Source organism: Clarias gariepinus, chromosome 19 (assembly GCF_024256425.1).
Source record: "Clarias gariepinus isolate MV-2021 ecotype Netherlands chromosome 19, CGAR_prim_01v2, whole genome shotgun sequence".
Classification (NCBI taxonomy): Eukaryota; Metazoa; Chordata; class Actinopteri; order Siluriformes; family Clariidae; genus Clarias; species Clarias gariepinus.
The window spans coordinates 15,866,444-15,889,985 of NC_071118.1; the positions used below are offsets into that span (position 1 = coordinate 15,866,444).

The window sequence follows — 23,542 nt, forward strand, 5'->3', positions numbered from 1 at the left end:
CTTTCAATTACTGAAGAACAAAAATCTAAGCAGCCGCCCACACATTGTGTGTATGGATAAAAAACAATTTTAACTTGAACAGACCACAGTGAGGACATAATTCAAGGTCCTAATAATTATCTTTTAATAAAAAAAGAACAATGCCATTAAACAATCACACATATAGTCACTAAGGAAGTACACCTTTTTTTTTCAAACCCCTAAGAGAAAACAAGTGGATGCCTGAGTTATATAACATCCACCATGGTCAGATTTTTGTATTTTCTTACTAATAGATAAATGGAAACAGAAAGCACTCACTAAGTTCTCATTAATATGCCATCTAAGATATATCAGAAGCAGGAGCATTAAACGAACACAGTTTTCAATGGCCTGCACCACATCTAGTGTGTGTGTGTGTGTGTGTGGTGGTGGTGGTGGTGGGATTCAGACATAAAGATGCTATTTCCTGACACATCAAGGCTATTTATATCCACCTGACTCATCTCTGTGGCCTGTTGTTGGCAAAAGATTGACTACATTAAAATATTATTGAAATGCTTGTATTGTCATAATACTGTAGAATATTAAATTAGAGACCATATACTGTACAGTTTAAGGTGCAGTTTGTACTGATTAAAGAACCTACATATAATATCATAAAAACATTATACAAACAAATGTATAAAATGCAACCATATTTTTCAAAATTATAATTATAGAAAGTTATACATATTTTATATCACCATACAGTTGCTTGAACGCGGCCATAATTAACACCATCACCAGGTGAACTGAATAACTTTGATTATTAATTACATATCAGCAAACAAGTTACAAGATCATGGGCATGCCCAAATGCTACCCTCTCCAGTCCGATCCAACATAAATGCCAATGCCAAATAAATAAAATTAAATAAAATTAAATAAAAGCCATAATAGAAAGGGACCAGAGCACACAGTGCATCACAGCCCATCACCCATCGGACAAAGAGCCCAAGGCGACCAACCCAGCCTCAAAACTCCCCAGTTCCTACTCCAATCAAGCACCCATGGGATGCACCGGCTAAACATGTCCAATCTACTGCTTCCCAAATCCAGGTGTGTGAGACCACAGCACACTCTCAAATGGCCTGAAGGAGCCAGCACCACATTTATGGCTCAAGGGGAACCCAAAACAAAGGTAGTCGGTATAATAAGTGGGAAATGGAAAAAAGAGGGCACAAGCGCACACACTCAAATGCCCAATCATATACAAGAGGCAATTTGGAAATCTGTTGGAGAAAATCTAAGTACTCAGGGAAAAACTACCAAGCATTGGAAGCACATGCAAAATCCACACACTCCTGACTGGAGGTGAGATTCAAACTCCCAACCCTAAAGGTGTGAGGAAACCCACTAAAAAAGGCAGCATCAGTCTATGAAAATTACAATCTGTTTCTTTAAACTTACTTAACTTATTGATAATCTAGGCTAGGATAAAAAAATCTAATAACATTGGTCCATATTCATAACAACACTGCACACATTAGTATTCAGACCTCACACACATCTTAACCTTACACACCATTTACCACTTAACCTAACACAGTCAATTCTATATGGATAAAACTTTGAACTCTGAAATCTGTAACTCTGTAGCTTGCAAAGATCCGATAAAAATAAATTGTGATTCAACTGAAGTCATTTCTGAAAGGAGCAAGACCCCTTTTAATGTTTATGAATTTTTAATGGCTGACATTTAATCATTTATTACTCATAGATGAGTATTGATTAGCTCTTATTATTGCTGGGTAAAGCAGGTTAAGAAACGTTTGCTTCAAAATATCTCTACACGCAAACACAAGTCCTAACACTTTAAGTGGCTCTGGAGAGAAGAAATAGGGAGTGGTTTAGAGAGAGAGAGAGTGTGTGTGTCAAGATGGGGTGTCCAAATGGTGGGGGATATAATTAGGTCTGGTTGGCTCTTTACTGCTGACTGTGCTAGAGGTGGCCAAAAAAAGCCTGTTGGGTCTAAGGAGTGCAGGGAGGAGAGGGGGTTTGGTTTGAAAACAGCAAAAATGGCCAGCAAAGGTGAGGCACATCAACACAACTCTGGAACTGGACTTGAACTTGTATAATGTATAGAAGATAATATGATCTTATTGGGATTCTGAGCGTAGTAACAGGTGAAAGGGCTTTAGGCAGCACTTTGGCAGCAGTGTTTAGCGCCGCTACAATAAGATTGCTGATGGCTCGGATCATCACAGCAGGCTTCCTTACAGGATATTGGCAAGCTGAAGGAATCTGATGGATGGATTACATCTAGGTGTTGCGCTCTAGGATATACTGTGCTTCTTTTAATGTGACATTTGAATAAAGCAGGTGAGACTGTCTCTTCGCCTTGTTTCAGCTCTGCCAACAGTTGAGTTCTTGGAGTGATTGGGCTTACCACGGCACAGATTTGCACCTGCTGAACAATCACAAGTGACAGCTGTTTGTATCTGTTCTTAATGCAAGGTGCAACAATATTAATTGTACTTTACACAGAGCTGTTTTACCATGCCCTGTACTCATATGAATGAGATAGGCAGCTGTTGATCGCTAGTTGCTGTCATATATGGGATATGCATGAAACTGGAGCTAATGCTACACACAGGCAATATGGTATAATTATAGTTGTCCATGTACATAAAAAAGCGGGCTGTGTGAAAATGTGTGGATGAGAATAAAAAAAGTTTAGTAAAACTGTACTTAAAGTACAGCTACAGACTGGCAGTGGTTCTAAATCGCAATCAGTTTTTTTGCTCAGTATGCCATAATAATAATAATGATATAAAAATGTTGAGGAGCAGCACATTCAATAGGCATGTTTTTAACATGTGTAATGTATTATATAAAAGCACCTGTGCAAGGATTAATGGACACTGGAATGGAAAGACGTGAAAGAAATGAATAGATGATAATATAAGTAAGGGTACAGTATGTAAAACATGATTGGGTGATATTCAGTTTAGGAGAGAAACACTGTTTGGAAAAAAGCTGTTCTTCTGTCTGCTGGTGGAGTCTTTCATTGTTCTCAGTCTTTTCCCTGATGGAAGCAGGACAAACAGTGAATGTCCAGTGTGAGATGGGTTGAAGATGATTATGTCTGCACGCCACTTGATATGGCAGAGGGCAGCTGATCAATGGAGGGCTGCAGTCTTTGCATGCCCTGTTTGGCAGCTCCACTATACCAGACAATAATGGATGATGTGAAAATGGACTCCACAGTGGGAGTGGAGAACTGGATCAGCACTGCCTGGGGCAGGTTGAACTTCTTCACTTGCCTCAGGGAAAACATCCTCTTTTTAATTATAGAGCATGTGTTTATGTCACACTTGAGATGCTTGGAGTTTATAGTACCAAGGAACTTACATGACTTTACAACTAACTTTGCTGTTGTTGGCGGTAAGTGGAGAAATGATTGGATGTGGAGGTTCTCCTAAAATCTATTATCAACTCTACTGTTTGAGGGTATTCAATTTCAGTGTTAAGGCTGTGCCCAGATGTTAGCTCTGCTACTTCCTGCCTAGGCAGAATTGTCCCCATCCAAGTTCCTGTTTTTTGTCTGTTAGGAAGTTAGCGATCTACAGACAAAGTGAATTAGGCACATTTAGCTGGGATGACTGTGATGTTTACAGACCTGTTCACCTTATGCAAGGGGTCCATGTGGGGTGTTTGTATTTTTTATTAAATGGAACAGAAATATTCAATTATGTCAACTGGTCAATGAAATTAAATTTTATTCATGAGAAGACCATTAACATGAGATCTGAGAACCAATGTCATATACAAATACATGATGAATTTTATGAATCAAACTATTTGTGAGCCAGTCTGTAAAAACCCAACTTAAGTCTTTTTATTAAGAGTATCATAGTACCATCAGTACCATAATATTATTCTATACATGATCTTATTTAGACAATAGTAAATCACACAATTATGACTTTAGCTGAGTTTTCACAGACTGGCTCATATTTATTGGAGAAGGTTGTAATTACATGCAGGCATCAAAGATAGGCCATTGCTTGTTAGTATACTATACTGTAGATACAATATATGGGCAAAACAGCATTTTATACTGTATCACTGTTTAATTCTTGATTCTGATTAAGTAGAAGATGTTGCTAAATGTTCTGCAACAGAATCTGTGACAAAACAGCTGCACACACACACACACACACACACACACACACACACACACACACACACACATATATATATATATATATATATATATATATATATATATATATATATATATATATATATATATATATATATACTGTATGTATATATTTGCTTTTATTTTAATTCATTATTGCTTCTATAATAACAGCACATTATTTTCAAATATTTAACATTTATGGAAGGAGTTGAAGGTTATGTTGTAAATTTAGGTTTTCTGACATGGAACATACAGTACTTCAGGACTAAACTTCACTTGTTGCATTTATTTAATAATATTTCAAGCTATATTTTCCTATGTTCGTTTTCTTTTTTTATGTTCTTGTTTCTTTGTTTTTTGGTCTTAGAAAAAGAAAAAGAGAAAGGGAAAAAGGAAAGACTGTTTATAGGTGTTTGAATGTAATGATAATGTAAACTAACTTCTTTTGTGCATGTTAAATGTATCTGGAATGGGTAAATAGTGTAGTATAAATAGGATAAATGTTAGTCTTTAGGATGTGCTGTGATAGGACAATAATCTTATACAGTAATAATTTTTTTGGAAACCTCTGACTTGCATATTAAATTTCTGAATAAAAATACCATATACCAAAGAACGTATTAGTATCCAAAGTGTTTATATATGACCAAATGTTTATAACTGTACTTTGAAAGTGTTAAATTAAGACTCTGCACATGTGGAATTTTGCTGCAAATAAAAACAATTATCATTGTAACTAACCCTAACCCTTTAGACAAATTTGACTAATTAAAATTTTTGGTATTTTAAAGACCAACATTGCACTAAGCAAAAACACAGTACTGTTCATTGTGTAACCTTATTCGACAGAACACTCTCTAATAAGTCCAGTGAGTCATAGAAATCTTGCTAGTCTTTTGTCGGCATGTAGTTTGTTATTCAGAATGTTAATTTCCTCTCATCAGTGGTGGACCTGTTGTATTGGCGGAATGTGGGAAAAACAGGACTGGTGTTCACAGGGCTGGTGGTGGGCTTGGCCAGCTTGTTTCAACTCAGTGCTATCTCCATCCTATCTAACCTGGGCCTGGGCATTATGGCCTTCACCCTCCCTGTACGCCTCCTGTTTAAAACAATGGACCTGGTCCGACTAAACGATGGAACTCATCCCTTCCAGTAAGTGCATTAATGACAGAATAGCCTTCTATCACTTACATTTTTGCTTTTTCTTAAAAGCATGTTTAAAAAAAAATCCAGCTTATTAGGTTCTTAAGAAACCACAAATTATAAACCCTTTCTCATGTCAAAAACCTTCTGACTAATTTATCCCCACCCCACATAATTACTGGGTGAGAATTTGAGAAAGGAAAATTAGAGTATGGAATTTGGTGCCACAGAATTAGGAAAAATTATGATGTTTTGAAAATCATCCCAATCCTTGTTCATCATCAGATTAAGCCATATAATAGATGGTAACTCATGTTAGGTTCTTTAGATCCTATGGGTGTTTATAATGAGGTGTTTATATGTTGTGATATCGTGGAATTTCATCTCATCTCATTATATCTCCTTGTTCTGTATTACTTAAAAGGTCCTATTTGGATGAGGACAGCACTTTGACAGATGAGACCACAGTTCGTGTTGTGGAGAAGATTGTGCTCCTGATCGCTACTTTAATCACAGAGCTGAAGAGACTCTTCTTCATCGACAGTATTATAGACTCGCTGAAGGTCTGAATGCATGAGAAAACTTATGCTATATCCACAGTTATATAGCACATGCTGACCCACTTCTAAAACACAGTTAAATATATGTTCAGGTAAGTTAAAAGACCAGACAAAAGCCTTTTTTATGGAAAAAAATAAGGAATTTAACATTTTGTAGAGAGAATATTTTAAATACAAAATACTTATTTGATTGACATGAATAAAGCTTAACCATATCGAGAGGGAAGTAAAACTTCTACTACTAAGACTACTTTTACTACTACTACAAGAAATAATAATAATAATAATAATAATAATAATAATAATAAAATAAACATTAAGCAGAGATATACCGTTACAACACATTGAAGATGCACACGCATCATGAGATGCACACACGCTTTTTGTGTCCGCTTTGTCTTCCATCCTTTTATAATATACTGATGAGTGATGCACATGCTCTCGATTGAAGCATAAACAGACATTAAATGGCCCAAACCTGTCCTCATTTACTGAAGTGAAACTGAATCTGGTAAAGGACAAGGCTGATTATGCTTGTAAACTAAAGTTTTGGTACTGCTTATGGTCTGCAATAATCTTTGTAATGAAAAAGGTTTTGCCTCCACTACTTTATGCTTGATTCACTAAAAAAATTACAATCAAAGAATGCTATATTTTTAAATTAAGACTCAACATATTCACTCACTCATTGTCTATACTGTATACAGGGTTGCGGGGGCCTGGAGCCTATCCCAGGAGACTTAGGGTATGATGCAGGGTACAATCTGAATGGGGTCCCAATCCAACTCAGGGCACACACATACACACACTCATTCACACACTACGGGCAATTTGGGAATGCCAATTAGCCTAATCTGCATGTCTTTGGACTGAGGGAAGAAACTAGAGTATCTAGAGAAAACCAACCAGGCATGGGGAGAACATGCAAACTTCAAGCACACAGACCCCGAGGCAGGAGTTGAACCCGGACCCTGGAGGTGCACCACTAAGCCACTGTGGTTAATACTAAAATGCATATTTAAGTTACCACAAACACAAACTGATTTACAGTGCACCTGGAAAGTATTTAAAGCACATCACTTATTCCACATTTTGTTGTTACAGCCTTATTCTAAAATTGATTAAATTTCTTTTTTTCCTTAGAATTCTACACACAACACCCCATAATGACAACATAAAAAGTTTACTTTTTGAATTTTTGAAAATTGATTAAAAAATGTAAAAATTGAGAAAGCACATGCATATAAGTATTTACAGCGTTTGCCATGAAGCTTTAAATTGAGCTCAGATGCATCCTGTTTCCCCTGATCATCCTTGAGATGTTTCTGCAGCTTAATTGGAGTCCACCTGTGGTAAATTCAGTTGATTGGACAAGATTTGGAAAGGCACACACCTGTCTATATAAGGTCCCAGTTGACAGTTCATGTCAGAGCACAAACCAAGCATGAAGTCAAAGGAATTATCTGTAGACCTCCGAGACAGGATTGTTTCTGCTGCGTTGAAGGTCCCATTGAGCACAGTGGCCTCCATCATCTGTAAGTGGAAGAAGTTTAAAACCACCAGGACTCTTCCTAGAGCTGGCCGGCCATCTAAACTGAGCGATCGGGGGAGAAGTGCCTTAGTCAAGGAGGTGACCAAGAACCTGATGGTCACTCTGTCAGAGCTCCAGAGGTCCTCTGTAGAGAGAGGAGAACTTTCCAGAAGGACAACCATCTCTGCAGCAATCCACCAATCAGGCCTATATGGTAGAGTGGCCAGACGGAAGCCACTCCTTAGTAAAAGGCACATGGCAGCCCGCCTGGAGTTTGCCAAAAGGCACCTGAAGGACTCTCAGACCATGAGAAACTAAATTCTCAGGTCTGATGAGACTCTTTGGCCACTCTACCATATAGGCCTGATTAGTGGGCAAAACATTCTGTTAGTTTGCAATCCTTTTGCAATACTTGCTTTATTTGAAATCACTCATCTGTATATGGAACTATAATTGAATTTAAAATTACAATTATAATTTGTTCTAAATAAATCTTCTTTTTTAATAGTTTATTGTGCTGCTGTACCTGTTGACCTGTGTTGGGGTAAAAGCCAATGGTCTTACTCTTCTGATTGCCGGTAAGGGTTTCTTGTCTCATGTTAGCTGTTAAATTCATTTTATGCTTTTGATGAGAATTAGATATGAATCAGAAATGTATTTTATCGGACAGGATATTTATATTTATATAGTTGCTATCTTTATTTTATTAAGGTGTGATTTGTGCTTTCTCTCTGCCTATGGCATACAAACTTCAGCAGGTAAGTTCAAGTTCAAGTTCAAGTTCAAGTAGGCTTTATTGTCATTACAACCATATACAGTTAGTACACAGTGAAACGAAACAACGTTCCTCCAGGACCAAGGTGCTACATGCAACATAAATTTACGACATAAATTAACATAGACACTAAACTAGCTAACCAAGAGGCCTAGTTAACTGGCTAGCAGAGACAGGACAGAGAGACCTAACATAAATTACAACATAAATTAACAATAACTAACTAGCTAAGTAACATTTTTATAGACAACATAAAGTGCACGTGCAAATGTGCAAACAAGAGCAAGAGTAAGAGTTTGAAGAAATTAGATGATTAACTATTCAGTGTCTTAAGCTATTCTTGTCATGACTATCAATCATTTTGGCAGGAACGGATTGACAGGATTATCAGTGCAGGCCAATCACTGGTGACAAAAACCATGGAGATGTAAGCATGTTTATTATATTCCACTGCATTAAAATTCCTTAACCAATCCAAATGAATGTTCATTGGCATAAATATAACCAGATACATTTTATTTATAGCAATGGTCCAATTTTCTCTGGACAGTTACAATGCTGTTTTTACAAGAGGATAATGAAAGCCAGTGAGCCAGTTGTCCATTTTGAAAAAGTGTGCTGTTTTTCTATAGAACATTTAATGTTAGAATCAGCACTACAGCTTCCAAGGGGACAGTATAGATTTACCTTACAAATTATTAAATGATTAGAAAGCAAATACAAGTTTTAAAAAAAAAATTCAAATGTAACAAACAACAAAAGCTTTCTCGTTTAGATACGTATTCAGACTTTTTATTCACTACATTGTAGAAGCATCTTTAGCAGCAATTACAGCTTCAAGTCTTCTTTTTTTCTTGTCTTTATTTTCCAGTGTTGAGCTTGTGATGTCATTGGTCAAAACTCCTCCTCCGGCTCCAACCCCTGTTCCTGCTCCTACACCCAAAATCAAACAGAAGACCAAATAATGAGGTTAAAGGATAAAGGACATAAAGTCGTATTTTACAGTAATAGCTGGAAGGTATTATTGATGTAGGATAAGATAAATCTGTTTATGGTGCTTGGAATGTACTGGACTTTACCACAGTCATTTAACAACTGGTCACTATGACTGTGCCAAAAAAAAAAAAAAGAATCAATAGGCTTGGAGGAAAAAAGGCCTTGGTGGGAAATCCCCATTTCACCCAAGTGTAAATGAACTGTAACTATGTGATTAAAGAAATCCATTGTAATGACAGGTTACTATGTGACTTTTAGATTGCTTTGGGATTATTTTGTAATGCAACATTATCATACATGGGAAGCATGGTGGTGCGGCGGTTTGGTGCAAACATGTGGGATAGTCAATGGATCTAACATGACCTTGGCCTTGGAGTGCTATTGACCATAAATGAATGACTGAATCATCATATGGTATACAAAAGTTAGCATCAGAGGTAACTGTAGTTATTTATTTCTCAAAATCAAAGCCTCATTTCTTCTTTTTGGGAGGAATCCTTATTGTTTCCATGTAGAAACCCACAAGAGAAGGTTTCCCTTTCAGGAAACATAATGCATTTGGACGCTTACCTTCTGAACTCATCTTGCAAATGTTGAAAGTGAATGAACCATGTAGATTAAACTGTTCTCAGTAAATTTTTACCCATTTACAGGTTTTTACATGGATTACATTTACATGGAATTCAAATTCTTAGGCTGTCTGGCATGAATTTGCTGTATACAGACTAATATTTCATTTGCTTTGAGTTAAAATATTTTTGGGGGGAAAAATGGAAGGGGTCCTATTTTAAAAAGACACAAGCAAATAAGTATACAAAAATGCCCTGGGTAACCCTTCTTCTGTTGATGACTGTCCAAAGTTGGTAAAGGTGTTCCAGTAGCTTGAGGAGAGCAGGACACCACCTTACAGTGTCTTTAGTTCTGTCCACTAGAGGGCAAAACAAGACCATATCAATTTTAAACAAGCCATTACTGTACAATTTTCAGTGATTGTTTTTTTTCTCTTCCTTAAAGCAAGATAAGTGCTACAAACGTTTTCATAGTTAAACTAAATAAACAGGACAACAATGTGCAAACATTCCTTTCTATAGTAATAATAATAATAATAAAAAAATGGCTACCTACCATCACATCTGGTCTCCTCCGACCGTACTTAACGATCTGTTACACCTGACAGATTACAAATGTCATTTCCTTGGCAATTCAGCAAGCTCTGCGTAACCATCTCCAGACTTCTGCTGTTGTATCTCTGTATTTGTAGTAGTTGTATGAGGTTGGCTTGCTTGTTAACACAGCTGTTGGGAATACAGACTAATTTATAAGGAATGTGTTGAGTTCAACATTTTGAGAAGAAAACCTTAAAAACTTCAAATCATGAACTCAAATCATTCAAATAGAAAAAATAAATATGTATTTACATAATACAGAATGAACACTGCAAGTGCTGCTCATGTCCTGAAATTTACCAAGACCCGAAGTAAAAAAAAATTTTTGCCATCTTTGAGAGCACAATCTGGTCTGTGTGCTGGAGTTTCCCCAGTGCTTAATGGTTTCCTCTGGGTTCACCAGTTTCCTCCCACGATGCAAAGACATGCAGATTAGGCTAAATGATGTTCCCACGTTGGCCATAGCATGTGTGTGTGTGTATATGTGTGTGTGTGTATGTGTGTGTGTGTTTGTTTGTGTGGACATTAACTGGAGGTCCTACCATGGTTGTAAAATGGGAATTAATACAATGGACTCCACAGTCCCTAGTTGGACTCGAGAAATTCCCAGAGGGATGGATAGATAATTACATTTTATTGTGTGAACTGTCGATGATCAAGTTCATTCTCATATGTTACCATATCTATAAAAAGTCTGTCCCTCACACTGCCTTTCTTTAAATTAGCCAGAAAAAAAATGCTTTTAAGCTTTCTGAGAAACCACACAGCATAAAATCCTCTATCCGTTGACCATAACAAAGTTTTAACACTGGAGACTCCTCCCATAAATATTAGAAATATATCACCATAGCTATAATTGGACATTTCTCTCTGTTAAATAATGCTGTCAAAAATATTTTTTCATTATAAATCTTAGATTATGTGAAGCAGATCTGTGTGAATTAGCTGTTGCTATGGAAACAATTCCTTTTACATCTTACCACGTTAATATAAACCTGTGATTTGTCATGCAGCTGGGACTATTGTGATTGATGACCAGCTAGATGTGAGAGTTCAGCAGCGTAAATAAGAAAGAAAAAACTTTCCAAATTTTAAGCCACTGTCATTCAGTCTAGCACTATCTAAGAATGGTTGATGGGAAACACAAGACAATGACACTCTATGAGTTTTACATGACGTTTTTAGTTCACAAGCAGATGCTGCTTGTCAGTAAAACTGTTTATAAACGCTTTAAACTGATGGTGTGGCTGTGTCTCTATTGAAGAATTCCTAAATAAGCTGGCTCGTATTTTAAAACACTTGTAAATCAAAGCAAATTTTCCTATAAGAAATAATGGAAACTCATTCCACAGATAAAAAAAAAAAACCCATAAAAATAATTTATACAAAATATAAAGTAACAATAAAACAAATTAACCTGCACTTTACCTTTAAAAAATATATATATATCCCAACAGATAGCCTAAGTGTTTGAGTTTATGCGTGCAGCCGCATGGAAAGAACAGTCTTTCCATTAGTGTTTGTGTGTGTGTTTGTGTGTTTATGCATGTGTGTGAAGCTAAAGCAAGAGGAGAGGAGGAATCAGCCCCTCCCCTCTTCCTATATTACACAGTCTTCTCTTATTCGAGTTTCACACACACACACACACACACACACACACACCCATACATTAATGGAAAGACTGTTTTATCGAAAAAAAAAATTAGCATGGAGCATCGCTAATAACATTTACCAGACACTCTTATCCAGAGCGACTTATCTCATTACACATCTGAGCAGTTGAGGGTTAAGGGCCTTGCTCAAGGGCCCAACAGTGGCAACTCGGTAGTTGTGGGGTTTGAACCTGGGATCTTCCGAACTGTAGTCCAATGCCTTAACCACTGAGCTACCTTAACCACTTAACCACTGAGCTACCCCTGACCCTAACTCTAGCATGAGCACACACTAGTAGAATCACTGCTGTAAAGTAAGGAGAAAACAGCACACAAAAACAAACTGCAGGCTGATACAGAGAGGGAGAAAATAGATTCTTTTGCTTTACACGTGTGCACAAGTGTTATAATAAACAGTACACGCGCGCTGTACACACACGCATTTAAACAGGTTAAAATATGTTTTACATGCACAAACGTGGTCACAGTGTTGTAGTAAACAGTACACGCATGCACGGATGTTGATTATACCAGTGAGAAATGCGCACTAAAACCCAGCAGGGAAGACAATTACCCACAATTCCGCAGTGCAAAAGAGAGAAAAAAACATTGGCTCGTTGAATTGACTTGTTTGTTTTCAAGTAAAAATTTATTTTAAATCTGTGCTCGTCTTCACTCGTAAACCACGTTACTCGCAATCCGAGGTTCCACTGAACTAATATTTTGTCCTGACTGTAGAAATGTTCCAATTTTAAGAAGTGTACCAAGAAACAGACCACAATGATCTCATTCATGTGGTGTTCTCTGTGGTACGAGCAACCTGTTACCCCACTCACAGAGAAGGAACATTCAATATCTATTCATTTATAAATATCTCGCTCCAGCGTTTTAGTTTCCAACCTCAAAGCATGCTTGTGCACACTGCATGAAGTTGTTTCTAGAAGCAGACTTGTTCCGGGTAACTTTAAGAGTGCCCTTGTCTCTTAATCATTATTGATCTATTGTGTGTGAGGTGAAAAGGCTAATGCAGAATTCTGGTCAGGTACTGTCAGATTGGATGCCTTCCAAGCAAAATTCACCCGACTCTGCTCATGAGCAAGGACGGTCCCTGAGGAACAGGAAATGTAATGCAGATTCATCACATGCCATCACTCAGAAGATGAGATCTTTTAATAGTCCAAAAACAGGATTCTTGATGTTAAACTTACTGTGTGCATATCACATTACATCAAATGAAACCAAAAAAAAAAATGGTTGGCGTTGTTGAACATCTAATCAAAGGAAATAGTTCAAAGAATTTTCACTTCCTTATATGTGGAGAAAAAAAAGCTGGAGCATTAAGCAGATCAGATGTGTCATTTTATCCATGAGGAGATCCCGTCAGATCACCGTGCCAGCATTTCTGGGCTTTGTGGCTTTTTAAAGCCAAAGGGTGGAAATACTATAAAGGGGTACGTCAGCACGAACAAGATCCAATTCTCGTCCTTGACCAAAAACATCTGCAACAAGCAGAAACAGCAGAAAACAAACAAACCAGCGTTTCATCCTTCACAATGTTGACGCATAGATTTCCACAAAAACATGGACGTACCTAACACCCCCCACCAATACACGCACATTTGCATGGACAGATGTGTGTCCAATGCCTAAAATAGTCTTCCACATTAATAATCCTGAAATAGACTACACCAAACATGCATGATACACAAACACATAATACACAAACAAACATGCAGACTGCAGGAGGATGAGGTGTCCTTTCCAAAACTGTATCTCTATGTAATCACACAGATTAAATGAGGTCCATCATGTAGGGAATAAAACACAACAAGAAGTGGTGTTAAAAAAAGAAAGAAAGAAAAAGAAAAGAAAAACAGTCATGGGATGGTGTGATGAAGTGGCATTACCACACAGTTGATTGTTTTGATTTCTTTTTCTATAGCAACACATCCTGCAATGTTTTTATTTCTTCCATACCAGAGCAATGTATCACCGCTAACAATTATTTCTCTTATAGTTACGCTTCATGTTGTGAAATTTCTTCTAAAGAAATTATTGTTATCACTCATGTTACAACATCTATAAACACTGATTCAAACATCTGTTCTTCCATCCTTTCTCTTGAAATCAATAAGACATAAAAAAACAAAAACAAACACATACTACACATAGTACACACACAGCCTGTCATGGCTCAGGGAAACAACACCACATAACCCCCTCTGTCATGAAGATATTAATGTTAATGTTTAATAGATGTATTCTTATAGAAAAGTTCATTCTATTGATAACAGGTTTTCTTCATTTAATTACCTTCATAAGTCAGTATGTGTGATTTGCAGCGCACTACTGTTACAGAAAAACCAATAAACCTTTTCTCACCAATATTTTTTCCCTAATTTAATTAGGAATTTAATAAATTCTTAATTTAAAATTACAGATCTTTTATATTCTTGATAACCTTGCTTAAAATAGGGCGATTCAATTGTCTAATACAGTATATTGCTTATACTGGATCTGTGTTTCCCCTAGTGGGCGGTAATGGTAATGCAGGTGGGCTAAAAGATGTCCTTTACAAATACATTTTAAGTTTTTTAAATTTGTTTATTTTGTAGTTAATTTTAAAATTCCCATTAAATATTTCAGATTACATACTTATATTAAAAAGGAACTGGAATCATTAAAACAAGGCATGGAAGTTAAATACTGAAACATTCTTCATTTATCTTAGTCTTTTGTGCTGACCAGAGTTGTGATTAAACATTTTGGTGTGCCGCAGAAGATTTTAACATTTTAAATTTCCATGTCATTCCCAAATTGGCTGCAATGTGTGTGTGTGCGTGTGTGTGTGTGTGTGTGTGTGTGTGTGTGTGTGTGTGTGTGCGATGGATTGGCACACTGTCCAGATCTCCTGGGATAGACTCCAGGCCCCGCGACCTTGTAAAAGGATAACTGGAATGGAAGATAAATGAAGGGATGAAAATTGCATTGTTTAGTTTTTGTATGGCTAGCCTATATAGTTAGTTTAGACAGATGTTTTTTTTTTATGGGGTCAAACTGATCTTGAAAATAAAAAGCATTCCAATCCTTAATAACATTAAACAGTATTTATGCTGGAAGTGTATTTAAATATTAAAAGCTCATTAAATACTTATTTATAATTTGTTGTTAATATAAAGATAATTTATGGATACTCAATACCATTCAATTTAATTTTATTCATATAACTCTTTTAACTATGGTCATTTACATGAAGCAGCTTTACACAAAAATGTGTGCGGAAATATGCATAAATCATAATTATCCGTTTGTCCCTGATGAGCAAGCCAAGGGCGATGGTGGCAAGGAAACTCCCTGAGATGACAATAGGAATTCACCGTGAGAGGAACCAGACACAACAGGGAACCCATACTCATTAGGGTGATATCAGATAGCGGGGACTGATCAGCAGTCATACTGTGTGCTATGAGTCTGGATACTCCAGCTTTGTGCTAAATTGCATTTTAATGACAGTAAAAAAGCAACAGATTCATTTTGAAACTATTATCATTATTTGTATACTTACAGCAAAATGTATAAGAATAAGACTGTGATTTAATCTGATCAGTGAATGGAAGTGTTTATTTGAGCTTTAAGCCCTAAAACAGACCGAAGTAGTCACTGGACAGTGTAGGTGAGGCCAATGCATGACTACTATACCTTAAGAACTGGTGGAGGAGGGTTACAGAGGACAGAGATAAAAGAGAGGAAGGGCTGCATCGGATTGTGTGTAGTGTTGGTTATCTCAGCTGTGAGTAAAGAACACCCCTGCCCCCTTACCTCCATCTGTTCCTAAATCTGTGGATTTAAGATCGAAGAGTTTTGAAATCCTCAGGCCTAAAAAGGCTAATAAAGACTTATTTACACTGCAGCTAGTGTGCGTTTAGATTCTCATTTACCTTGCCACGATATAGAACAATCATAGGCCCAGTTTTCCTAAGAGGTAATGTAAGTCTATCTATCTATCTATCTATCTATCTAGTAACTCATATCGCTCAACCCCATTACTAATCATTTCTTATAACAGCACACCCTGAGCAGTTCTTTTTTTTTTTTTTTTTTTAATAACTTCCAGCTTCACATTAAAGTCTAGGTCGTGAAATAGTATGACAGCAAGCAATCCATTAAAAATATTCCAGTTCTAGTCCTTTTTTTTGGGGGGGGGGGATTTTTCCCCATTTTCTCTCTAATTTAGTCGTATCCAATTCCTCTCTGTCACTAGGGGGCTCCCACATTAAGATTACTACTACCACTCAGTCGAGAGGGCCGAAGACTATCACTATTCCTTCAAACCACGTGACGCGAGCTGACCGCATCTTTTCAAACTGCCCGCTCATGCACCATTGGGGAGCGGCGTAACACACTCAGAGGACAGCGCTATCCACTCCTTCCACCTGGCCCCCTGATTGGCTGTAGAGCCATGATTAATGTGGGAGTACTTCTCATCCCTCCCCTCTGAGAGAGCTCGGCCAATCAGCTCTCTCTAGATCTCCGGCTGCGAGAGGTTACGGCATCACCCAGTAATTAAACTTGCAATCTCTGGAAGATAGGGCGAGCACTTTACCACTTGGAGGCCCATTCCAGTTCAATTCCAATGTGTACTAAATGATGACACCACAAAAAGAGCTGATCTACCACTCGTTTGTGCAACCAGAAAGGCAGCGAATGTCCTCACTGATAACACTTTGTGGGAAAAAATGGTAAAACACGTTGTGCATTTGATTTTTTACCAAACTACCATTTAACATTTTCACTCTCTTACACACACACACAGATAACCATTCTCTCTCTCTCTCTCTCTTTCTCTCTCTCTATCTTACACCAGATACCACCTCGCTAACATTCGTATTTTGGAAGCTAAACTGTCTAGACGCCCACTAACAAAGAATAATGTGTGCTATTTTTATGCTTCTCTCTCATCATTTAGAGTGGATGATAAATACAGAAGATGCTCATAAATTCTGATTAGCAACAAAAAGCAAAGTAAAACATTACAATTCCAGTAAGGTACTTGAGTGTTTATATAGACCAAATATACTCCTATAAGGTCTTTTAAAGTGATTTATAAAAAGAATCACTCACAATTTTTACAAAAGACCACCCCTCATACAGTACACTCTAATATGGATAACCCTCGGATCCCTAGATGTGTAAGAGCACACACAACAATCCTGGTTTCACCATAATCAGTTACTGCCAAGTTTGACCAGTCTGTGTATCTGTAATATACTGTAATTGTACCTTATATACATTCACTAAGAGATAAATAGGCTTGTCACTTTCTTGTTCTTCAGGATACCGGGATCCTTAGGCTTAGCTTGGATCTCTGCTCAGTGTGTTTTTGAGAAATTTAGTTTTCAATAACTAACTGGACTCCATATTAACATCAATTAACATCAACTGTTATGCTGAACTGCCTGCCAACTAACACACAGTATGAATGCAGATCAATTCCTGCTCTCTGTTTCACCCAAATGAGGATGGGTTCCCTGTTGAGTCTGGTTCATCTCAAGGTTTCTTCCTATTACCATCTCAGGGAGTTTTTTCTTGCCACTGTCACCCTCGACTTGCTCACCAGGGACTATCTGACCATTTTAATTCATACACATTCAAATTCCATACAAACTTAAATAATAAATAAAATAAAACTTTAATTCTTTTAATTTTGTAAATCTGCTTTGGGACAATGCCAATTGTTAAAAGCGCTATACAAATAAAATGGAATTGAATTGATAGATTAACATGGGGACCTGGAGTAATTTCATCAATGTGATTTTATTTTCTATCCACTTTAGTTATGGCAATGTTTACACATAAAGTGATGGTCAGTTTCCAAATAGTGAAAATGTGTAGGCGTTAACTCCATCTCCATTCTCCTCATGCACTGCTAGCCCTTTAACAGGAGAACGATCATAAAGATCAATCCTGATGTTTGATTAAGGGAGCTGTTTAATCACAGCTAAAAATATAAAGCCACTTACTATTCCTAAATTGTACATGCAATGGTTAGTTTTCTCAAAATAAATAAATGAACCATTGTATCATTGGATGATCTAACAATGTAATGTTGGATTGCCAAATTCAGTTGAATTTAATAGTTTAATCATTGTGGTGACATCAAGTTATTATAGCATCACCGAAAATTAACCCCTTTTATTGGGTTATTCTATTATAGAAATTTCATGACAAAAAAGAAATATGGCCTGAATATTTCAAAGCCTGAATGTTCCTGGTAAACATATGCTGAGAATGTGCGAGGATAAAAAAAACGTACAATATATACTGTACATAATTGCTTGCATATGTGCTTCATAACCCTATCCCTTATAAGGGTCAGTAGTGCGGTCTTGGTCTCTTAATTTTTAATTTAACTTACAAGAGCAGACATAAGTTCTTCAATGAAATATAAATCTAGAGTTCAAGCATGTGTTGAGCTCTGTCCTACCCCACCCCCTTGCACATTTGGAGCTCTGAGACAATTACATCAGCACTGGATAGTAAAGAAGACAGGGTGACTCAGAGCAGAAGTAAAAGACGAGGCCCTCACTATCCCCTCCTCATTAGTTCAGTAAATCTCTTGTGGTGGTCATTCCCTCATTGTACCTCAGTCCCTCTCACAGCTGTAAATTCGGCTGCTCTGTAGAAGCCTGACTAACCACGTAATGGGAGTGGAGCATGGCAGGTGTCCAATATGGCTGCCACCGTCTGGGTCTCCACTGAATCTCAGCTGTGGGAGAGTCGGGAAAATATTACAAAAGAGACTGCGAAGGAGCAGTGCATGCTGACAGCCTGATATCATCCCACTAATACACATAATAAAATTAAAAAGCCTCCAGGTAACTGCTGTAAAATCTGTGGATTGTCTTTGCAGCTCACCATGAAGAGGTACCAGTCACTAGTCTCCAAGCTCCATTAATTGATGGTGACAAATTATATTTTACAAGCTCTTAGAAGAATTTTCCTCTCTTTCCCAGCGTTTCTTAAGATTCCAGGACCTGCTCGGGATCACTAACATGAAACAGAAATCCCCCAGGAATTTGAAATATCGCTAGGTGGTTGAGGGTAATTTACTTTTTTGTTGACCAGGACAGACATTTCTGGCCAGCTGGAGAAGAAGAGTGAGTGGCTGAACATGTACTACATCATATAATGTTCCCAGAAGTATCATCCTCTGAAGATACCAGTGCAAAAATATTTATGTAATGTTCCAAATTGTGTCTGGAGCCCTGCAAAAAAGAGAGCCACGTTGGATCCGGAGAGGTTTCACTCATCCAAAACAAACACATGTACTCTCATGTGAAAATATTAATGGTGGAATAAGCACCTATTTTCCATCTAATGAGTCTTAAGGCGGTAACATTCATATAAAATATAAAACCTATGAGATATGAACTTGAAGACAGGGAGTCAGTATGGGAGCCTTACAAAGTACCACAGAATATACGGATCCTGTCAATGCAATAATTGCACTAGAGTCGCGATATGGTTCAGTCAGATAGGTATACACTGATGAGATGGATATAGTAATGACTTAAACACGATTTATTGCTTAGTAAGAGATTTTGGGTGCGCATGAAAACTTTTATGGGCCCAAGACGGCCTATTTTGGATGTGCAGATCTTGATATTTTATGGTGGTACTGACAAATTTTTATATATCATTCCTGAATGCATTCCAGAGAGGTGACTCACTAATGGCTAGTGAAACAAACAATGCTCTCATTGAGTGCATGCAGTATAGTAGCGTTTTTTTCCTCTACATTGAGGCCAGAATGGTCCCATGTGCCTGCCATCTCATTAAAATCCTGCTGTTTCACAGCGCAGGCCATGCAAGCTGCCCAGCAGATACACAGTTTGTCCACCTTTAATAAATCTCACAAGTTCATCTCATGCAGATCCAGTCTCTGCAGGACGCAACATTCGTAAACTCCCATGGTCATCCTGTCTCCTTCCCCCATTTAAAAATGGCAGGTTTCCAGAAAAGAAATCTGTCATCAGGCTGAAAAACATGACCAAGTCTAGATGACTATCAGCATCCATCATGCATTAAATCTGGGTCCCTCTCTATTTGTTCCCAAACCTCCAGCTCATTAGAGCAGCATCTGAGCCATGCTAATCAGCGGTCAGACTTAACCATGCTCTGGGGATCTTCTCCATAGCATGGGAAAAATTCAAGCACACAAAGGTATACAGTAAAGAACAATGCAGCCAAACACAGATCATATTAAAGATTATTGTACTTATAACAGTCTTCACATGGTTTATTTGTATATTTGGCCTTGGATATTGGATTTTTGCCAGTCCAACATATAGTATAAAAAATAAACGTAAACAGGTTAATAAGTCTTTTGGATCATTTTTAAACTCAGCAAAGACGTGAAGTCTTGTTTCTGCACTATATACAGCTCACATATCTATTCTAAGTATTCACAGAATAGAAAAATAGCACATGTAAAAGTAAAAAAAAAAATCTTGTTGTTGAGACATCACATTGAAAATGTATGATAAAACAATGTTTAAAAAAATCAAATTTCCTATAAAAATGATACAAAAATAACATCAATGTTACTGTGAAAATACGAATTATGGAATGATATTTGTAATAGTGGGTTGAGTTTTACTGACTTCATTTTTTTTAATTCATTTTAAAGTTATTTATATGATTAATTCATATAAATGACTATTACAATTTGTGTCTCAACTATAAATGCCCCCCCGCCCCCCCAAAAGAAAAAAAACACTCACTGTCCACTTTATTAGGAATACACACCTGTTATCTAATCAGCTAATCATGCGGCAGTAACACAATGCATAAATCAGACATATACAGGGCAGAGCTTGGGTAATGTTTGCTCCTTGGATTTTCACACAAAACTCATCTCAGCATGAGCAAAACATCTAACCTTGAGGTGAATAGGCTAAAACAGCAGAACACCACATTAAGTTTCAATCCTCTTCTCAGCCAAGAACAATCTGAGACTATCATAACACCTAAACTGTTAAATCACCTGTTTTTTCCCAGTCGTTAACCATCCAGTTCCAGTGACTCTGTTTCATGATAGCCTCAGATTCTTGTCTTTACATGACAGGAGTGAAACGTTCTGCTCGTTGTTGCCCATCCACCTTAAACTTTGACAGGGTGTGTGTGGTTTAAAGATGCTTTTCTGCTTGACTCAGATGTTAAGAGAGATGTTACTATACATCAAAGTCACCCAAGTTGAACTAAAAGCCTACAGCGTTTATATACAGTATGTGCAGTTGAACACAAGATCAACACAGGATTTTTTTTTTTTAGACTTATTCAACTCAGTCTGGTCATTTTTACTCCAGTCTCTCATCACCCAGGTGTTTCAGCCTCCATAACCTCTGCTCATTCAATGTTTGCTGTTTTATACACCATTCTGTGTTCAGACTGTTGTTTGTGCAAATCTCAGAAGATCAGCAGTTTCTGATCACATTAAACCAGTCCATCTGGTACCCATGCCAAACAGACCACCCAGTTTGTAACTAACTGTAACTGTGTCTGCATGACTTTATATATTGTGCTTCTGCCACATGAATGACTGATTAGATAACTGCATGAATGTGCAGGAGTACCTAATAAAGTGTCAAGTGAGTTCATACAAGATTCAGCAATAATATAAAGTACATAATGTATGCACATGTTCAAGGCTCAAGATGCAAACAAGATGAATTGCAAATTACTGAAGAATCACTTTGTATGGTTCTAAATATAAAAGGAAATAACAGTGTGTCCAGTTTAAGAGGCTTGTGGTAAAAGCCTTTTCCAGTACCAGGAAAGTAAACTCAAAATAAAAATTACTATATTGCATGCACATTATTAAATTATGAGTGCAGTCTATAAATTTAATCTGGCTGAGGCTGTTTTTAAATATGCATCTACATTTGCAGTTCTTGGGTATATGGTTGACAGATTCAGGTCATGATTTGATACCACATGATTATAATGAATTATGAAACTGGTAAATTATCAAAACTGAAAGAGATGGCATTGTAGGGACTGTGCATTACAGTTTATCCTCTAACAGGGTTGCAGTGCACCAAACATGTGCAGATACATTGCTGTTACCTGTAATATCTAGATTTTAATTTTGCATTACAGCGTGGATTAAAACATTTTAACACAATAAGACTTGTTCGGGTATAGTTCAGCTGCAGCGATTGAGCTACAGCAATCATATCCTCGTCAGTCGAATTTTTACTGAACATAAATGTGATTTTCTGAAATTTCCTTCAGTTTGTATTTAGATTGAAGTAATTGAAGTAGGATTTGGTGCTTAGTTGCAGGTTCTTCCCTCATGCTACACCACAATTATTGCTAGGCTTATCCTACTTGTAGAGAAATGTGTGGCATTTGTAAGCCAATTGAGGTATATATATGGACCAATGTTTTGTTAATTGTCAATGCAACCATGTATAAAATAACACTATATAAAATCAGGTATATAAACAAAGAGCATTACATATTTTTGGAAATGCCATGTAAAACGTAAAAAAGGGAAAACAATGAACAGGTGGCAACCCTAGATGGGGTAGATATCGTGGCATTGTGAATCGTTGGCACTAGCATTAGACATAATGCTCTCTGTGGTTGATGTAAACACGATCGTCCCCATTCTGATGGCAGATCCACTCCTGATAGGACAGTGGGTGGTGGGTGGGGTGCTGGAGTTCACGGTGGGTCATCCTCCCTGGTGTTTTGTCCACCTGGCACATCATGTGAGGCTGTAGCAAAGCATCAACATGTTAACATGACATAATCTGAGCTAATATAGCTAGCATGGTCGATAACCTATTGCTTAGCTTTGCTTCATAGAAGGTTTTTCATTTGTTTGGGCAAGAGAACTTAAGTATTTGAAACCATTAAATCTGTCATGTATAATTTAAACCACAACCAGGCAGTCAGTCAATAAATGGTCAATAGTGTTAAATGCTGCAAGTCCAACCGAACTTAAAGAGAAAAATGAAATTCTATTTAGTACAGTGAGAGAAAAAGAAAGAGGGAGTCAGACAGAGAGAGAGAATTGTATAGCAAATATCCAAATTTTTCCCACATCTTATCTTAAATCCACGGGTTAAAAATGTTGGTCACACCCACTTGATTTTACAAGACTCACAAAACTAGTTTGTGAATATTCAATTCACATCACATTCAAGTCAATGTAAATTATAAGTGCTAAGAGGCAAATGCTCATCCTTTATATCCTATGGGACCTTTGAGTGAATAACCTTTTGTTCTATTAAAAGCAGAAGAACAATTTTCAGGTGTTACTCAAATTGTTGTACAAAAAGTTATAAATTGTAAAAACTTCTGAGTAAACTGTATAAACTGGTATCTCTGCATGATACCTCTGCTGGACCTTTGGCCTAGAAACTAAATGTTCCCCCCATTAAATGTTCTCATCATAATCTAAGAGGGACTGATGTGTAATTCCACTATATAACTAGTAAATTCATACAGTAATTTGTGGAATCATTTACATAAGGAG

The 23,542-nt window shown here is 37.1% G+C and overlaps 2 protein-coding genes across 2 annotated transcripts in view; one reads left to right on the forward strand and one right to left on the reverse strand.

Annotated features, from left to right (window-relative positions):
• Nucleotides 1-1,977: 1,977 nt before the first annotated feature.
• rtn2b (reticulon 2b) lies at nt 1,978-9,412 on the forward strand. Its single transcript, XM_053478938.1, has 7 exons — nt 1,978-2,052; nt 5,116-5,323; nt 5,739-5,877; nt 7,914-7,983; nt 8,117-8,163; nt 8,549-8,607; nt 9,052-9,412. Exons 1-7 carry the CDS (start codon nt 2,040-2,042, stop codon nt 9,143-9,145), a joined length of 630 nt encoding a protein of 209 aa, XP_053334913.1. The 5' UTR covers nt 1,978-2,039; the 3' UTR covers nt 9,146-9,412.
• An 11,366-nt stretch (nt 9,413-20,778) lies between these two features.
• nectin3b (nectin cell adhesion molecule 3b) overlaps nt 20,779-23,542 on the reverse strand; it is an 89,509-nt gene continuing 86,745 nt past the window's right edge. The window contains exon 8 of the mRNA XM_053478441.1: nt 20,779-22,778. Within this exon, the coding sequence (XP_053334416.1) occupies nt 22,623-22,778 (156 nt within the window). The 3' untranslated portion in view covers nt 20,779-22,622. The remainder of the gene's footprint in view (nt 22,779-23,542) is intronic.

Excerpts from the sequence above, each read along its gene's own strand:
- rtn2b (XM_053478938.1), top strand. Across the intron at positions 5,878-7,913 it reads GTATTATAGACTCGCTGAAG|TTTATTGTGCTGCTGTACCT; the intron begins GTCTGAATGCAT and ends CTTTTTTAATAG. Across the intron at positions 8,608-9,051 it reads GTGACAAAAACCATGGAGAT|TGTTGAGCTTGTGATGTCAT; the intron begins GTAAGCATGTTT and ends TTTATTTTCCAG.